Here is a 13610-nt window from a genome sequence, read left to right on the forward strand (position 1 = left end):
GTAGCCCATGCCCCTCAGCTTTATTTACCCAACAAGGACACGTTCCTTGCTGTGCATGGTCACAGCTGTCCGTTACTTGTCTGTAGGAGGGCAGACCCTCCCTCCTGCCAAGCCGCACCAGCCGCCCTCAGAATCCTGGAGGGCGAAAACGTTCCCTTGTGCAGGAAGACCCCTCCTTCCCAGCCTTCTGACCAAAGTGGGAGAGGGGAAGGGGGCGGAGTCTGCCGGGCACTGCAGGGCACTCTGCCTGGGGCTCCCAGCCACCAGGTTGGAAACTGGGAGAAAGGGGGGCCGGGGGGGGGGTCATGCCGGAATAACAGCAGCATGGCTGGGTGACCAGCAAGTCCCAGAGACGCTGCTGCTTCGCCAGCCTTCGAGAAGGGGGAGGAGAAAACGCTGCGGGATGGGGGGAGGAAGCGGGGGGGGGGGTCCTTAGGAAGTTATTTAAGAGCTAAGTTTCCTGTCGTTTAGCCTGTGTCCTTTGGAGGGAGTACTCCAGAGACGCCCAGAGCCAGCCTGCGCTGGGACACGTCGGGAGGGGACCGCAGGTAAGCAGCCGCCCCTTCTGCCGGGGCATCTCGCAGCCCTGCGTCCACCTCCTGCCCCTGGGTTTCCGGGCCGATCCGTCAGTTGGTGCCCGGAGTGCGGGGGAGCGGGTATCGGAAGCAGCCCCAGCGGTCCAGTTCCGTTTCGCCCCTTACTCCGCATCTACCCAGCCCCACTTCCGAGCAGGCCTTCTCTCAGGCATCCCACGAAGCTTCCCTAAAGGCGCTGCTGCCTGAAAAGGGCCACCAAGGGGCACCTGGGGTGCTCCCCCAAAGGACAGCCCCACCCCTTTCTTCAGGGGAGCGGACTATGGAGAGAGGATGTAGAGGTTGCAGAGGGGGGCAGGCAGGGCCAGGTAAGAACACCTGCTTGGCCGGCACTGCGAGTAGTCCAGCTCCGCTCTCCATCGCTGGCACCCCATCCCCCCAGCCGCAGGCAGCCGAACTGGAGCACCTGCCCCAGCCCAGACCTGACAAGAAGGGGGCGCTTCTGCCCACCTGCGCTCACCCAGCCTGGCCTGCACCCGGGCAGCACCTGGGGCGCCCCAGTCTCTGCTTTAATGGTTCTCTCTCCCAGTGGGCCACCGCACTGCTCTGTCCAAACATTCCCCTCCGCTAGCAGCCCTGCAGCCCACCCCAGCCACTCCCCACCAGAGGAAGGCTTTTTCCTGCCTTCTCTCTATCCTTAACCCTTCTCTCTCCCCTCCCCCCACTCCTTAACCCGCCAGAGCCTGTAAATCTGGCCGCAGGTATTTCTGGATACCCACCCAGACTTTACACTTCCAAACGCTACTGTCTGCTTCCAAGCCCCAGTGCCTTAGCAAGGGGCTCCAGCTGTGCTCCATTTTTGCTCCACACATTTCTGGGACAGTCTACTCCCCTCGCCTCTTTAAGGGCTACTTCTCATCTTCTGAGGGTGCGGAAAACAGCCGAAGAAACAGAGTCGTGACTGGGTAATCCAGGTGATCAAGGGGAAAGCTTCATTGGGGCCAGAAACAAGGTCTCCCTTCATCTGGTCTGTTGGTCAACAAGACCCCGACGGGGAGGTGTGGTGATTAAACGGGTTGTTTGTCCACACAAGCTCCAAAGGAAGGGGAAGCAGGCGTGGAGCAAGGGCAGTGTTAGCTGACCCAGTAAGTTTAGCGAGCGGGCTATTTACAGCCCTATTTAATATTGCAGTGGCCTCTGCCTCACCTACCCCAAATCTCCCCTCCCTTGTCCCGCCTCCTGTGGTCCTGACTCCAAGGCAGCAACCACCTTCTCACACCCTACCGAGCGAGTTCACTTAAGAGTCTTGGTGGGCTCATCCGTACCCCGCCTAGACTGGAAGCTTTCAATTCAAGCATTCTCCTGTTTTGTTTTCCGATGTACCCCAAGTGCCCAGAACGCATGGGGGGGCTCGATAAATATTGGCTGAATTAACTTGCAGACGTGAATGCTTGAGAGGATGTCACTGATCTGGACATGGGTGTATGAGTTTATTCTTATAGTGACGTCGGCCCCATAAGTCTATATAAAATGGGCAGAGGTACCTGCATAGGATTGCAAACGTTTCTTTCAAGAGATTGCCTTTAGGGGAAATGAGAAAAAGACCCTGCTTTCCAAAATCTTTTACGTTTTTCATTTCTTCAAATAAGCCCTCTTTCTTCTGCTTTCCATATGTTTTGACAAACACGAAATCTCCCCGAGATCCTTGGGGAACTGTACTCCATCATTAGACTCATCCTTCCTGCCACATCTCAGGGTTCATTTATGCGAAACTCAAAATGTGTTGCTCTAGAGTCGTCACAGACAGATGTGTCTCCCTGTTTTTGAGTCCTTATCACAAATGCAACTGGCTTCACCTTCCTATCCGTGCCTCCTTTTCTCTCCCCAAGGAGCCTGTGAGGCTGAGAATGTCGGAGTCCTCGGGGGCCACCTTTGGAGGCAGGAGAGCCATCCCCCCCAACACCTCCAACGCATCAGAGAATGATCCCCCCACCATGGAGCTTCATGGGCTGGTGCCCCGGGGCTTCAACCTGCAAGGTACAGTCACCTCCTGGGCCGCCACGGCCGGCGTTCCCTGCGGGTGCTGGCTCGGCACCCTCTGTCTCCACCGAGCTCCCACAAACACTGGTCCACGACCAGTCTCTGGCTTTAAAGAAAGGGCCTCCCAAACCCTCTTTTGAGTGGTAAAAGGCCAGGATTCTTGTCCCAGTTCTGCCACTTAATGGCTTTGTAATCTCAAGGAAGTCACCTCTGCAAAACAAGGGCATTAGCGGAGTCCTCTTCCAGCCCTACTGTTTTATTTTTAAGAATGTTCTCTAGCTGCAAGTTTCCACTTCCAAAACACTGTGGCTTTTGTGATTGTCTAGCTCACACCTCCTTCCTGCCCCGTCCCCGCATCCATCGCTGTGAGTCTCGGAGCTGGTGAGAGATGCTGGACCCTGACGGTAATGGAGATGGAAGCCCTCTGCTTCTCTCCAGAGCAGGCTGGGGGGCAGGTGAGGCGAGCTGCTTCCCCTGCTCTTGTCTCCGCCCATCCGGAGGGACCTGCTCTGGGAGCAGCCGCCAGCCGCTGACCTCCACTCAGCCCTGTCAGCTGTGACGGGACCCAGTTACCAGCAGTGGCTTGGTGACACAGACACCGCTCCCTTGGGCCATGGCAGGGACATTCAGACTCACGTCCCTGAACGGCATCCAGCGGGAGCACATTTTGTCAGTTGCACACATGCACCCAAACCCACTTTTGCTCCTGAGGGGCTCTGTGTGCTTTCACTGGGGGGTAAACGCCCACTTGTAGGGGTAGGTGCCCACGATCACCCTATGGTGTGTGGTTAATCTGCCTTGTCCGAAAGAGACCAGAGGTTGAAAGCAAAGGGAAAGGACAATGTTGATTACGAACAAACCCAGAAAGTCAGAGAACAGCCTGGGTCTGGTGGGCAAGTTTGATTGTGTTAGTATCATGTCTGGACGGTGTGATATCCAATTGTGAAGACAGAGAGATATCCAGTACCACCCGTGGGGTACCATCCAAACTGGGAGCAGGGGGCTCACGGAACTGAAGGGCATCTTCGGTTGAGTCGAGGGGCCAAGACAAGGTGTGAACTTGGAGTTCTGAGCTCTGTCCCTACTAGCTGCTGCACTCTCTAAAACGCCACCATTAGAACCACAGAAATGAGTTTTAAAGGACTTGCTAGTCAACTCATCTAAATCCCCATGTTATAGGCTGGGAAATGGAAACCAATGTAAGCACTTGGTGTTCACTCCTTCACTTCTCAGTCTAGGAGTCTTCCTCCCTCCCTCCCTCCCTTCCTTCCTTCCTTCCTTCCTTCCTTCCTTCTTTTTAAATGCAAATAAAATTGGAAAGTGTACAGATGTCAAATTACCAAGCAAGTTATCTTGGTGTATTCAGTTTTCTAGCAAAATTCCCCTCTAGCAGAGAAGACTCTGGGACCCAGGAGAGGGGGGCAAAGTGCTGGAAGAAGTGGGGGGGGGAGCAGAAAGAGAAAGGGGCACAGGAGAAATGAGAGGCACCACTGAGGCAGTGAGGTGTAGCAAAGTGTCCCCTGGTCCAGGACTCAAGAGACCCAGGGTCCTGTCCCACATCTGCCATTTGCTCACCCTGGGACCCCCAGAAAGTCATGTAAGTGTTCTGAGCCTCAGTTTCCCCATCAGCAAAATGGGAGCAATACCTACTCCACAGTTGCCGTGAGGATCGAATGACCGGTGGCTGTGAGAATACCCAACCAATGCATGCTCATTGATCCAGAATGTGCAGTTTATCATACCTCTGCAAGGTCAGGAACCCACCCAAGGGAACCTTGATTCTAAGGGGGATATGTGCAAGCCTGCAGCCCCCATAGAATTAAAATGAACCAAAATGTTGCCAGTAAGAAAACTGCCAAAGAACTTGAGCAGGTAGGACACTTTTTAAAAATCTGGGATACTGGTTTTTTGGTTACTTATTTTTTGGAGGCAGAGGTGGGGAGTTGGTTTGAACTGAATTATTTTGAAAGATCAGTCATTATTTGCTTGGCAGTCGTATGTGTCCACAATCCAAGTGACATTCTGGGGTACTTAATACAGGCCCTGGCATAGGAATGTGTGTCCAGTGAAAAATCAATCCCTTGAGAAATTAATGACTCATCAGCCCTAGAGTCATTGTAACCTTATTATTATTAACAGGTTCCAGGCTTCTTAAACACGCATCCGTTTCGTAGTTCTCATACAGATGAGCTAAGTGCTACATGCTCTGAAGATAGGACCTCTGAACCCAGGAAGTATAGCAGTAAGGCCCCGCTGAGTAGAACAGAAGAAAAAGAACACTGTCTTGATCAAGGAGGTCCATTTCCCAGTTATCCTTCACATTTCAAATCTCTGTTTAATTGTACTAAAAGTGGGTGTCCTGGGACTAAGTCTTTCAAGTTGTCCCCAAGTCCCTGCTAAGACCTAATCACGTGGGTTTAAGTGCCGTCTTCTTGCAGTTTCCTCAGTGGCCACTAGTGGAGGGCTTGTACCTCCGTGATCTTGCCTGAGGATGACTGCCTCCAGGATAACAAAGCCCTAAGACAAACTCTCCGCATTTGTTACATGGAAGCTTTCCAAAGTGTCCCGTTAGTATGCGACTCTTGTGAAATTGACCGAGAAGGGCAGAGAGGCAAGAGAGGGAAAATGCCAGGTTTTTCGCTTTGAACAGTCTTGTGGCAATCGATGTATATAATATATATTGAGTGTGCGTAATACCTTTAATTCACAACTTCAGTGACCATTTGGTTAAGAATTATTTTTGCCTGTATTTCAAAATGTACAAACGTACATAAGGTTCCTCCCATGTGGCAGCATGAGATTTAAGAAACACTGAGATATTTGAGGTGACGGTGGAACCCGGAGATGGGACCAGCCAGTCCATGGAGGTGTTTGATGTCCTCCTGTGTTTTTAGGGATCCTTAATGCCCCCTTTGAACTCAATTGTAGCCGAGAAAAATATCTGAAAATCCCCTCAGATTGTTTGGATTTGCATCCATCTCTAATGTTTTGCATGCTCATTTGGTGTTTCTGAAAATCTCTCTAGAGCCTTCCTGGTCTCGAAGGTTATTTTAGCAGGAGATGTTCCGGAAGATAACCTTATATTCTTGGGCTGGTTTGACTCTGTGTTATTAATAGTAGGTGATCAATTTGCAGTAGTAATTATAATACTCATTTGGCAGGTCTAATGCAATTTGAATTCAAACTGGAAAGCAAGCTAGATCTATAAAAAACATCAAATGCAAGTGGGATCTAGTATTTTTCAGGGTAATGGGGTCTGTGCCTTTCTGATCGTCTCCTCCCTCCCATGACTCCACGTCAGAACGAAATCAACTAACTGACTAGTTAGTCATCCATCTCGCCTTTGTGCAGAGTAAACCTCTCTGGATTCGAGGTTATTGAAAGAATAAAAAAGGCCGTCAATGTATGATTAAGAAACGATGTTGTATAGAACCAGTTCACACTTTCCACTTGATGTGTGGGAAAATGTTTAATGATTGTGTCGGGAACGATCCCAGTCTTTCTCTGGGGACACAAAAATGAACAAGTCAATACCTGGCCTCAAGCAACTGTCCACCTAGTAGATGAAACAAACAAAGAAAAGGAATGACCAGTGGTGTCGGTGGAGTGGGAAAGAGGGCGAGGAAGGTTTCGTAAATACAGGACACCTGAGTTAGGTCTTAGACGATAGGTAGGCGTGCCCCAGGCAGACAAGTGCCTGGAAGGGCATTTCTAGCAGAGAGCACAGTGTATGTCAAGTAGTGAGGACAAGAGAGGGGAGATGAGCCTGAGAAAAGTAAGCAGGGATCACATCCTAACAGGCCTTGAAGACCTTGAAGACCTTAACAGACCTTGAAGACCTTGAAGACCTTACCTTTCCTCCTGCAGATATGGTCCTGCAGACCTTACCTTTCCTCCTGCAAAGGATTCTAAATAGCAAATGACAGAATCAGAATTATGTTTATAAAAATAATAGTGAGGAGAAAATGGAGAGAAGGAGACACATTTGGAGGCTGTTGAGATACTTCCGGCTAGAGGAGAAATAGACCAATAGAGAAATAGAAATATAGAGGGATTTTAGTCCCTGGAGAAGGTGTTAGACTCATTTCTCTCTTTCTAGCTTCCGCTGAGCATTTCTTATACACAGTACAGGATATTTTAATAGCAACAGTTGAAAACAATAAGCTGTTTAAGAAAATGTTTTTAAGGATTCAAATTAATGAAAGTTTAAAACTCTGGGTGTCCAAAAGGAATATGAGAAAGGAAACTTCACCCTGTTGTTTTCACAATAAACAGACCTACCTCCTCGTGGACAGTATTTACACCTATAGTTCGGTAATAATATTACCAAAGATTGCATAGAGATCTCCGTTCACTAGGGAATTCCTAGGATATGAACCTAAACATTTAACTTATTTAAAGGTTCCATCTGTGACAGGTATAATCATTCTCTGAAGAATATCTTTACCAGCTAAGGTGAAAATAATCCACTTTTTTCATATTAGGGGAAGGGTAGGAAGACAGGGAGGCAGCTGGCTCATGAGGAGAGATTTTTTCTTTAGCAGTCCATTTTCTGATGTTTTGGAATTAAGCTAAATTGCGTTAGGGAGACTTCTGAAAGCTGTCACTTTGAAAGAGCAAGCTGGCAAGTTTCCATCTACAATATCTCTCTCAAAACCAAAAAAAAAAAAAAAAAAGGTAGCTTAGCAATGAGCTGCTCTGTTCTGTTCTGTTCTGCGAGGAACTGGGCTTGGACAGGGAGAAGCAAATTCCTTTCCTGTTTGTGGCGAATGGAGCCTAGGTGATGAGAAGGCTCTTTCAACCTAAACTACGTCTTGTTAAGCCAATGAACGAAGCAAAAATCAATATTCCAGCTTAATAAATGTTTACTGAGTGCCTGCTACATGGGAAGGAGCAATGGACAAGAAAAAGAACTATGATATTTTTATGCCTATGATCATATCTTATGACACCATCTGTATAGAGTCCTTAAGATTATCGGGTACTATAATATATAGTATTGATATATTGATATATTACATCTTGATATAATATATCAAGAACCAAATACTTGACTTGATCTGTGGGTGACTCTCCATGAACAATGGACGAAAAGGTATTTATTCAGTGGTGTTGGGGACCTCGCCTCATCCCCCAAGACTTGGGGTAACCCTTAGTAACTCCACAGACCTACTGGGAGATTACATTGGAGAGAGGGCAACGTGGCTGCCATTTTCTTCTCCGTCCAAACAATAACGCCCCTGCCTATCCTACTACCCTTCTGTATGTCTTACACATTTGGCTACAGTCTAGAACATTGTTTCTTTAAACTTGCCACCTCTCAGTGTAGCTTTTAATCTTCCATAGCTTAATCAAGTTTTATTCTTTTTTTAAATTAATTTTTATTGAAGTATAGTTGCTTTACAATGTTGTGTTAGCTTCGGCTGTACAGCAAAATTAATCAGCTATACATATATATTATATATATATATATATATATATATATATATATATATATGTCCTCTCTTTTGGATTTCCTTCCTATTTAGGTCACCACAGTGCATTAAGTAGAGTTTCCTGTGCTATTAACTAGGTTCTCATTAGTTATCTATTTTATACATAATATTGATAGTGTATATGTGTCAATCCCAATCTCCCAATTCCTCCCACCCTCAAGTTTTATTTTTTAAATGAAATGTTTCTCTTAGATTAAATTATTTTAATATGAATTTTTAAGAGCTTATTTAGGAAATTTTTACTTCTCATTGACTTAGCTTCTCCCTATGTAGGGTACCACTGTGATTTCCTATGATTTTTTTCTTTCTTCCTGAAGGCATTGACTTAGCGTGATATTGCAATAGAAAAGGTAAAGGGCACTTAGAAGAGATAACATTTTAAAAAATTCCATGTTTTGAATTAAACGTTGTCAAATGCACAGTAATGTAGACTACATTATTTTAAAACAAACTCTTAATATATATTAATATATATTTAGTATATATATATTTGTCCTCACCATGAAAAATCTGGTTGGGGTGGCAAAAAAGTTCGTTCGGATTTTTCCCTAAGATGTTACCCAATATAAACCCAATATAAACACTATGGGGCTTCCCTGGTGGCGCAGTGGTTGAGAGTCCGCCTGCCGATGCAGGGGACACGGGTTCGTGCCCCGGTCCGGGAGGATCCCACATGCCGCGGAGCGGCTGAGCCCGTGAGCCGTGGCTGCTAAGCCTGCGCGTCCGGAGCCTGTGCTCCGCAGCGGGAGAGGCCACAGCGGTGAGAGGCCCGCGTAATGATCGGGGCGTTGGGGCGGGGAGGGGGCTTAGGTTTTATATACTCAAAGGAATTCAGTAGCACTTTTGCTTACCCTTTGTTATAAGTGGTCTAAGTGAACTGTGAAATTTTCATTTTATTCCAATCTGAAACAAAACTGCTGGTCTGGAGGCTTTGTGTTATAAGACTCCATACACTATCTTCAACAGTATATAAACACAGTCCTGAAACTGGCATCTTTTGAGAATGAAATTGTCTGGTAAACGTCATTTAAAGGACTTGTATGGTTAATACTGTGATAAATGGAATAACCTATTTTAAAATGACTAACTAACTCCTAGCTCCAAATTTCCAGATATTATTAAATGCGTTTAAAGTGAAAAGTGGCATATTTGCTATGGCATCTTTGCACATTGCCCCAGGCTCAGTAACAAGGTGATTAAGACATGGTCTGGTCCTCAAGGGGCTTACAGTCTCCTAGATAAAATCATTTATATTAAGATAATGCTAAGTGACTAATGATAATAGACTTTTTTTTAAAAGAAAAATGTATTCTGGCAATTGAGAGGAGAAAATGACTCCATCCACCTTTAGATATTCAGGAAGAGAAAAGCAGGCCTGTCTGCTGAGAAGACAGGCAATGTAGCAGTTTCTTATTTAATCCCACCACTTTGCAGATGAGGAAATTGAGGCACAAGTTTATGTAACTTGTCCAAAGTCACAAAGATAGTAAGTATCAAAATTCGAATCTGGGTCCGGGTAGTCTGGCTCCAGAATCCATACTCTTACCCACTATGCTATTCTACTTCTGGCAATAACAATATAATAATAATCATTTTGAGAATCTACTAGGTGCCAGACACCATGCTAAAGCATTTTACATACATTTTTTTTCCGTGTAATGCCTACACCAACCCTTTGAGGTATTTCATTGCCTTTCTAAAAATAAGAAAACTAGACTCAGAGAGATTAAATAACTTTTCTGAGGTTGCACAATTAGTAAACAGTGAAGCATCTCCCAAAACATATTCTGAAAAATCCTCCACAAAAAAATAGTTCCCATGGTCGTTTAGCTTTGGAAAGCATTGCGCCTGTAGGAGGTTTGCAGTGTACATCAGCGTGTGACAGTCTGCCATAAATTCTGCAAGAATCCTGATTAACTTTGGTCAAACCAGCACTTCCCAAACTTGTTTAACTATGGAACTCTTATTCTTCCAATACCCATCTATACACTCTGCACGACACCACCGCAAGGACAGACTGATTTTTTCTTGTTCTTTTTGGATGCGCTGTGAGTCTTGTGGGATCTTAGTTCCCCGACCAAGGCCAAGGATTGAACCCGGGCCCTCACAGGGAGAGCGCAGAGTCCTAACCACTGGACCGCCAGGGAATTCCCAGGATGGACTGACTTAACCAGACTCACTAGACATTAACCAGATTTGCTAGACTGGAGCGTGGAACTGGAAAGCCAGGGTTTTCATTTGCAGCGAGAACTGGAACCAATGAGAACCAGATGCCAAAGAAAGACTTGACTCTCTCCAGTTTTATCTTTCCGTGTGGGCAGACCTGCTGGGGCAGCCAAGACATAGAGCTAATATGCTGGTTTTTAGGGGCACGTCATCACAGGGGTGGGGTGGGAAGAGCTGAGGCAGACCCTGGCAGTGCGCCAGGACCAGGGCATTCATTCACTCCCTACAGGCAGACTGGACGCTCCCCACCCCTCACCTGGAATTCCAGCACTGCCCCCGCCCAATCCGTTTTCCCCTCTGTCACTGGAAGAAGCAGTTTACGTTTGCACAGGCACAAATCTAACCATGTCCGTTTGCTCTTTCAGATTCTTCACTGGATCCCTAATGCAATTAGAGTCCACGTTCCTTAACACGGTCTGCAAGGCCTGCAGGAGCAGCTCCTGCCTTCCTTTCCACTGTGGTCCCACTGCTATGCTCTGGGCAACCAATCACCTTTCAGCTTTTAAAGTAAACCACGCACTCTCTCTCCTCAGTCTTCACTCATCCTCCCCTCTTCCCCACCTCTCTTTTTACCTGGAAAACTTGCTCAGCTTCCTGACCCCTGCTTATACCTCACTTCCTCCAGAAAGCTTCCTTAATCACCCCCCCCAATCTGTGTTAGGGGCTCCTAGCCAGAAACCCTCCCCTACTCAGACTCCTATACTTCCTTTGTCAGGGTGTTCATGACACTATATCATAATTACCTGTTCACTCTTCAGTATCTACCACTGTGCATTTACTTAAGTTGCATTTATTTGGTGGTGCCCTAATCAACATCTATATCCATGTCTTGAATGGCAACATAAAATAGCACACTTATGAAATTCCTGGAGGACAGGAAATTGGGGAGGATGTTAATATAGTGAATATATACTTAGGGTCTAAAGTTATCTTAAGAATTCAGAGCAATTAACCAAATACAACAGGACGAAATTTAATGTGAATACATGTAAGGCCTTAAAACTGAGCTAAAAAGAAAAAAACAGTTGCATTGATAGAAATGGCTGAATAACAACGTAAGAAAATGACTTATAGTGGTCTGGACTGAGTTTTAATCCACTACTGGTAGAAGTGACATCAGAATGTATTTTTAAGCATTTTGCTTCATCAGATGCTTAATGTAAATCAACAATAAGAGTATCCAGGGCTTCCCTGGTGGCGCAGTGGTTGAGAGTCCGCCTGCCGATGCAGGGGACACGGGTTCGTGCCCCGGTCCGGGAAGATCCCACATGCCGCGGAGTGGCTGGGCCCGTGAGCCATGGCCGCTGAGTCTGCGCATCCAGAGCCTGTGCTCCGCAACGGGAGAGGCCCCAACAGTGAGAGGCCCACGTACTGCAAAAAAAAAAAAAAAGAGTATTCAAAACACTAATGGTATCTTGGATTGAAATCATAGAAATATACTATTTATTTTGAAAGATTCAGTGGTCTCATTGGTTTTCATTGGAAAAACCATAACCAGAGTAATGTACTTAATTCTAGGAAAAACGCTATAAGAGAGAAATACGTAAAATGGAATATGTATATTTCAGAACACAGTAATGGGTAGAAGTTCTGGAAATAATTTCTTAAAGAACAGTTGAAGATGTGGAGAATGTTTTACTCAGAGAAACCCTAACAATAGTCTTCATATACCAAAAGAGTGCCAGATGAAATGAATAGAACTTATTCTATATTTACGCAGAAGTTGGAACCAGGATCTATGGTTAGAAAAATTACAGGGAAAAAGATGCCAGTTCATCTTATAAGGATTTTTCAAATAATTGGGTGGTTTAAAAATGGCCTGTTTGCTTTATAAGATAGTGGGTTCCCTGTTCAGATGGAGGCTAAAAGCCTAAGTATTAGGATTTTCATGGAGATGTTTCGTGCAATACATAGCAGGTCTACCAGATGGTCCAGAAAGTCCCTTTGCCCTCTGAGATTCTGTGACAGTGCAGTATCAGTATATTCCTTCCATTGGTGCTGATGAATGGAGAGCTGATTAAACCCTTTTCTGAGGAGTTAGGTTTTTAGACATTTTTAAAAAATAAAACAAAACATTATTAAAAGTCATGGTGCTAAGAAAGAGGGCCAGATGAGTTGATTACTAAGGCTCTTCTCAGTTGGGACGTTTATGATTCTCCAGCTCTTTCTGAAGCTGGTTTAGCACTGGGGAGTGTGACCTTAATAAGACCAGAGAACTTAGGAGGAAGGCAGCTTGGAAGAGAGAGCTATAGAAATAAAGCTCTTCACATCACAGCGTAATGGAAGGAAACTGCCCTTCGGGGGACCATGTACGACAGGGTTCTGAGATGAAGCAAAAGTAAAATTGCATCTAGCACTTTCTGTTGGCCACAATGTTGCCGTCAGGATAGTCCACTGAGCACCATGTAAGAAGTGGCGCCATGGCAGTTCATAGTCAGCAAGCTCGAAGGAAGCCTCTGGTCCCACTACGCACCAGGCACAGAGCCAGACCCATTGCGCTGTTAGGTCATTGAATCTTTGCAGAAATTCTCAAGATATTAGTATCTTCATTTTAAAGGTGAGAAAACTCAGCTTCTGAGAGGCAACATCCTTTACCTAAGTAATTATGAGACCTGAGATTCAAACTCAGGATTACCTGGACTTTGAATTCATCAAGGGTGTTGCAGGGACTCCTAGACTTTAGACCTATAGAGTACCTTAATGAACCCAATTTCTCCATTTTGCCTATGAGAAAAAATGAGGCCAGAGAGCACCAGGGGTCCTGCACAGGATTCCTGTGTAAAAGCAGAGGAAATCACTGAGCCCTTTCAGGGTGAAGCCCCAGCTCCCTATGTACACTGAGTTCACAGCCATGAGGACAAACCATGCAACCGTCAAGGTCAGGAAAAGGGAGGGAAGGCAAGAGGCCAGTGCACACCCGCCACCTCGCCCAGCATTCTCTCTCCAGTGCCCCTTTAGAACTCCAAATGCATACACAGAAATCTGTCTTTAGACTAGATCTTCTAAACTGTAGACGGGTAGAGTTACCTTCACATTCAGTGATCATTTGCAGAGGGAATGGGAAAAAAGCAACAGGAGATCTAACTTTTATCAGCGCTATCGTGTCTCAGGTAAATATATAACTGACACTTACACTCCCGATTCCAAAAATCAGAGGAAAAGCCTGTAGAGTTCGGCGTCACACCAGGGTTTGCTTCCAGATTGGCTGTTTAGTAGCCAGGGAAATTGAGTCTTGTTTCAGCCTGTGCAAAGTGGAAACAATCCTACCTACCTCATAGGAATGCTGGTATCCTTCCTCCATGCCTGTTCCCTCTGT

General features: G+C 46.0%; 1 protein-coding gene across 1 annotated transcript in view; it reads left to right on the forward strand.

The window, feature by feature from the left end:
• The first annotated feature begins 428 nt into the window (after positions 1–428).
• F13A1 (coagulation factor XIII A chain) overlaps positions 429–13610 on the forward strand; it is a 138488-nt gene continuing 125306 nt past the window's right edge. Inside the window, exons 1-2 of the mRNA XM_004281057.4 lie at positions 429–548; positions 2423–2570. Coding sequence (XP_004281105.1) covers positions 2441–2570 — 130 coding nt within the window. The 5' untranslated portion in view covers positions 429–548; positions 2423–2440. The remainder of the gene's footprint in view (positions 549–2422; positions 2571–13610) is intronic.

Source organism: Orcinus orca, chromosome 10, assembly GCF_937001465.1.
Source record: "Orcinus orca chromosome 10, mOrcOrc1.1, whole genome shotgun sequence".
NCBI lineage: Eukaryota > Metazoa > Chordata > Mammalia > Artiodactyla > Delphinidae > Orcinus > Orcinus orca.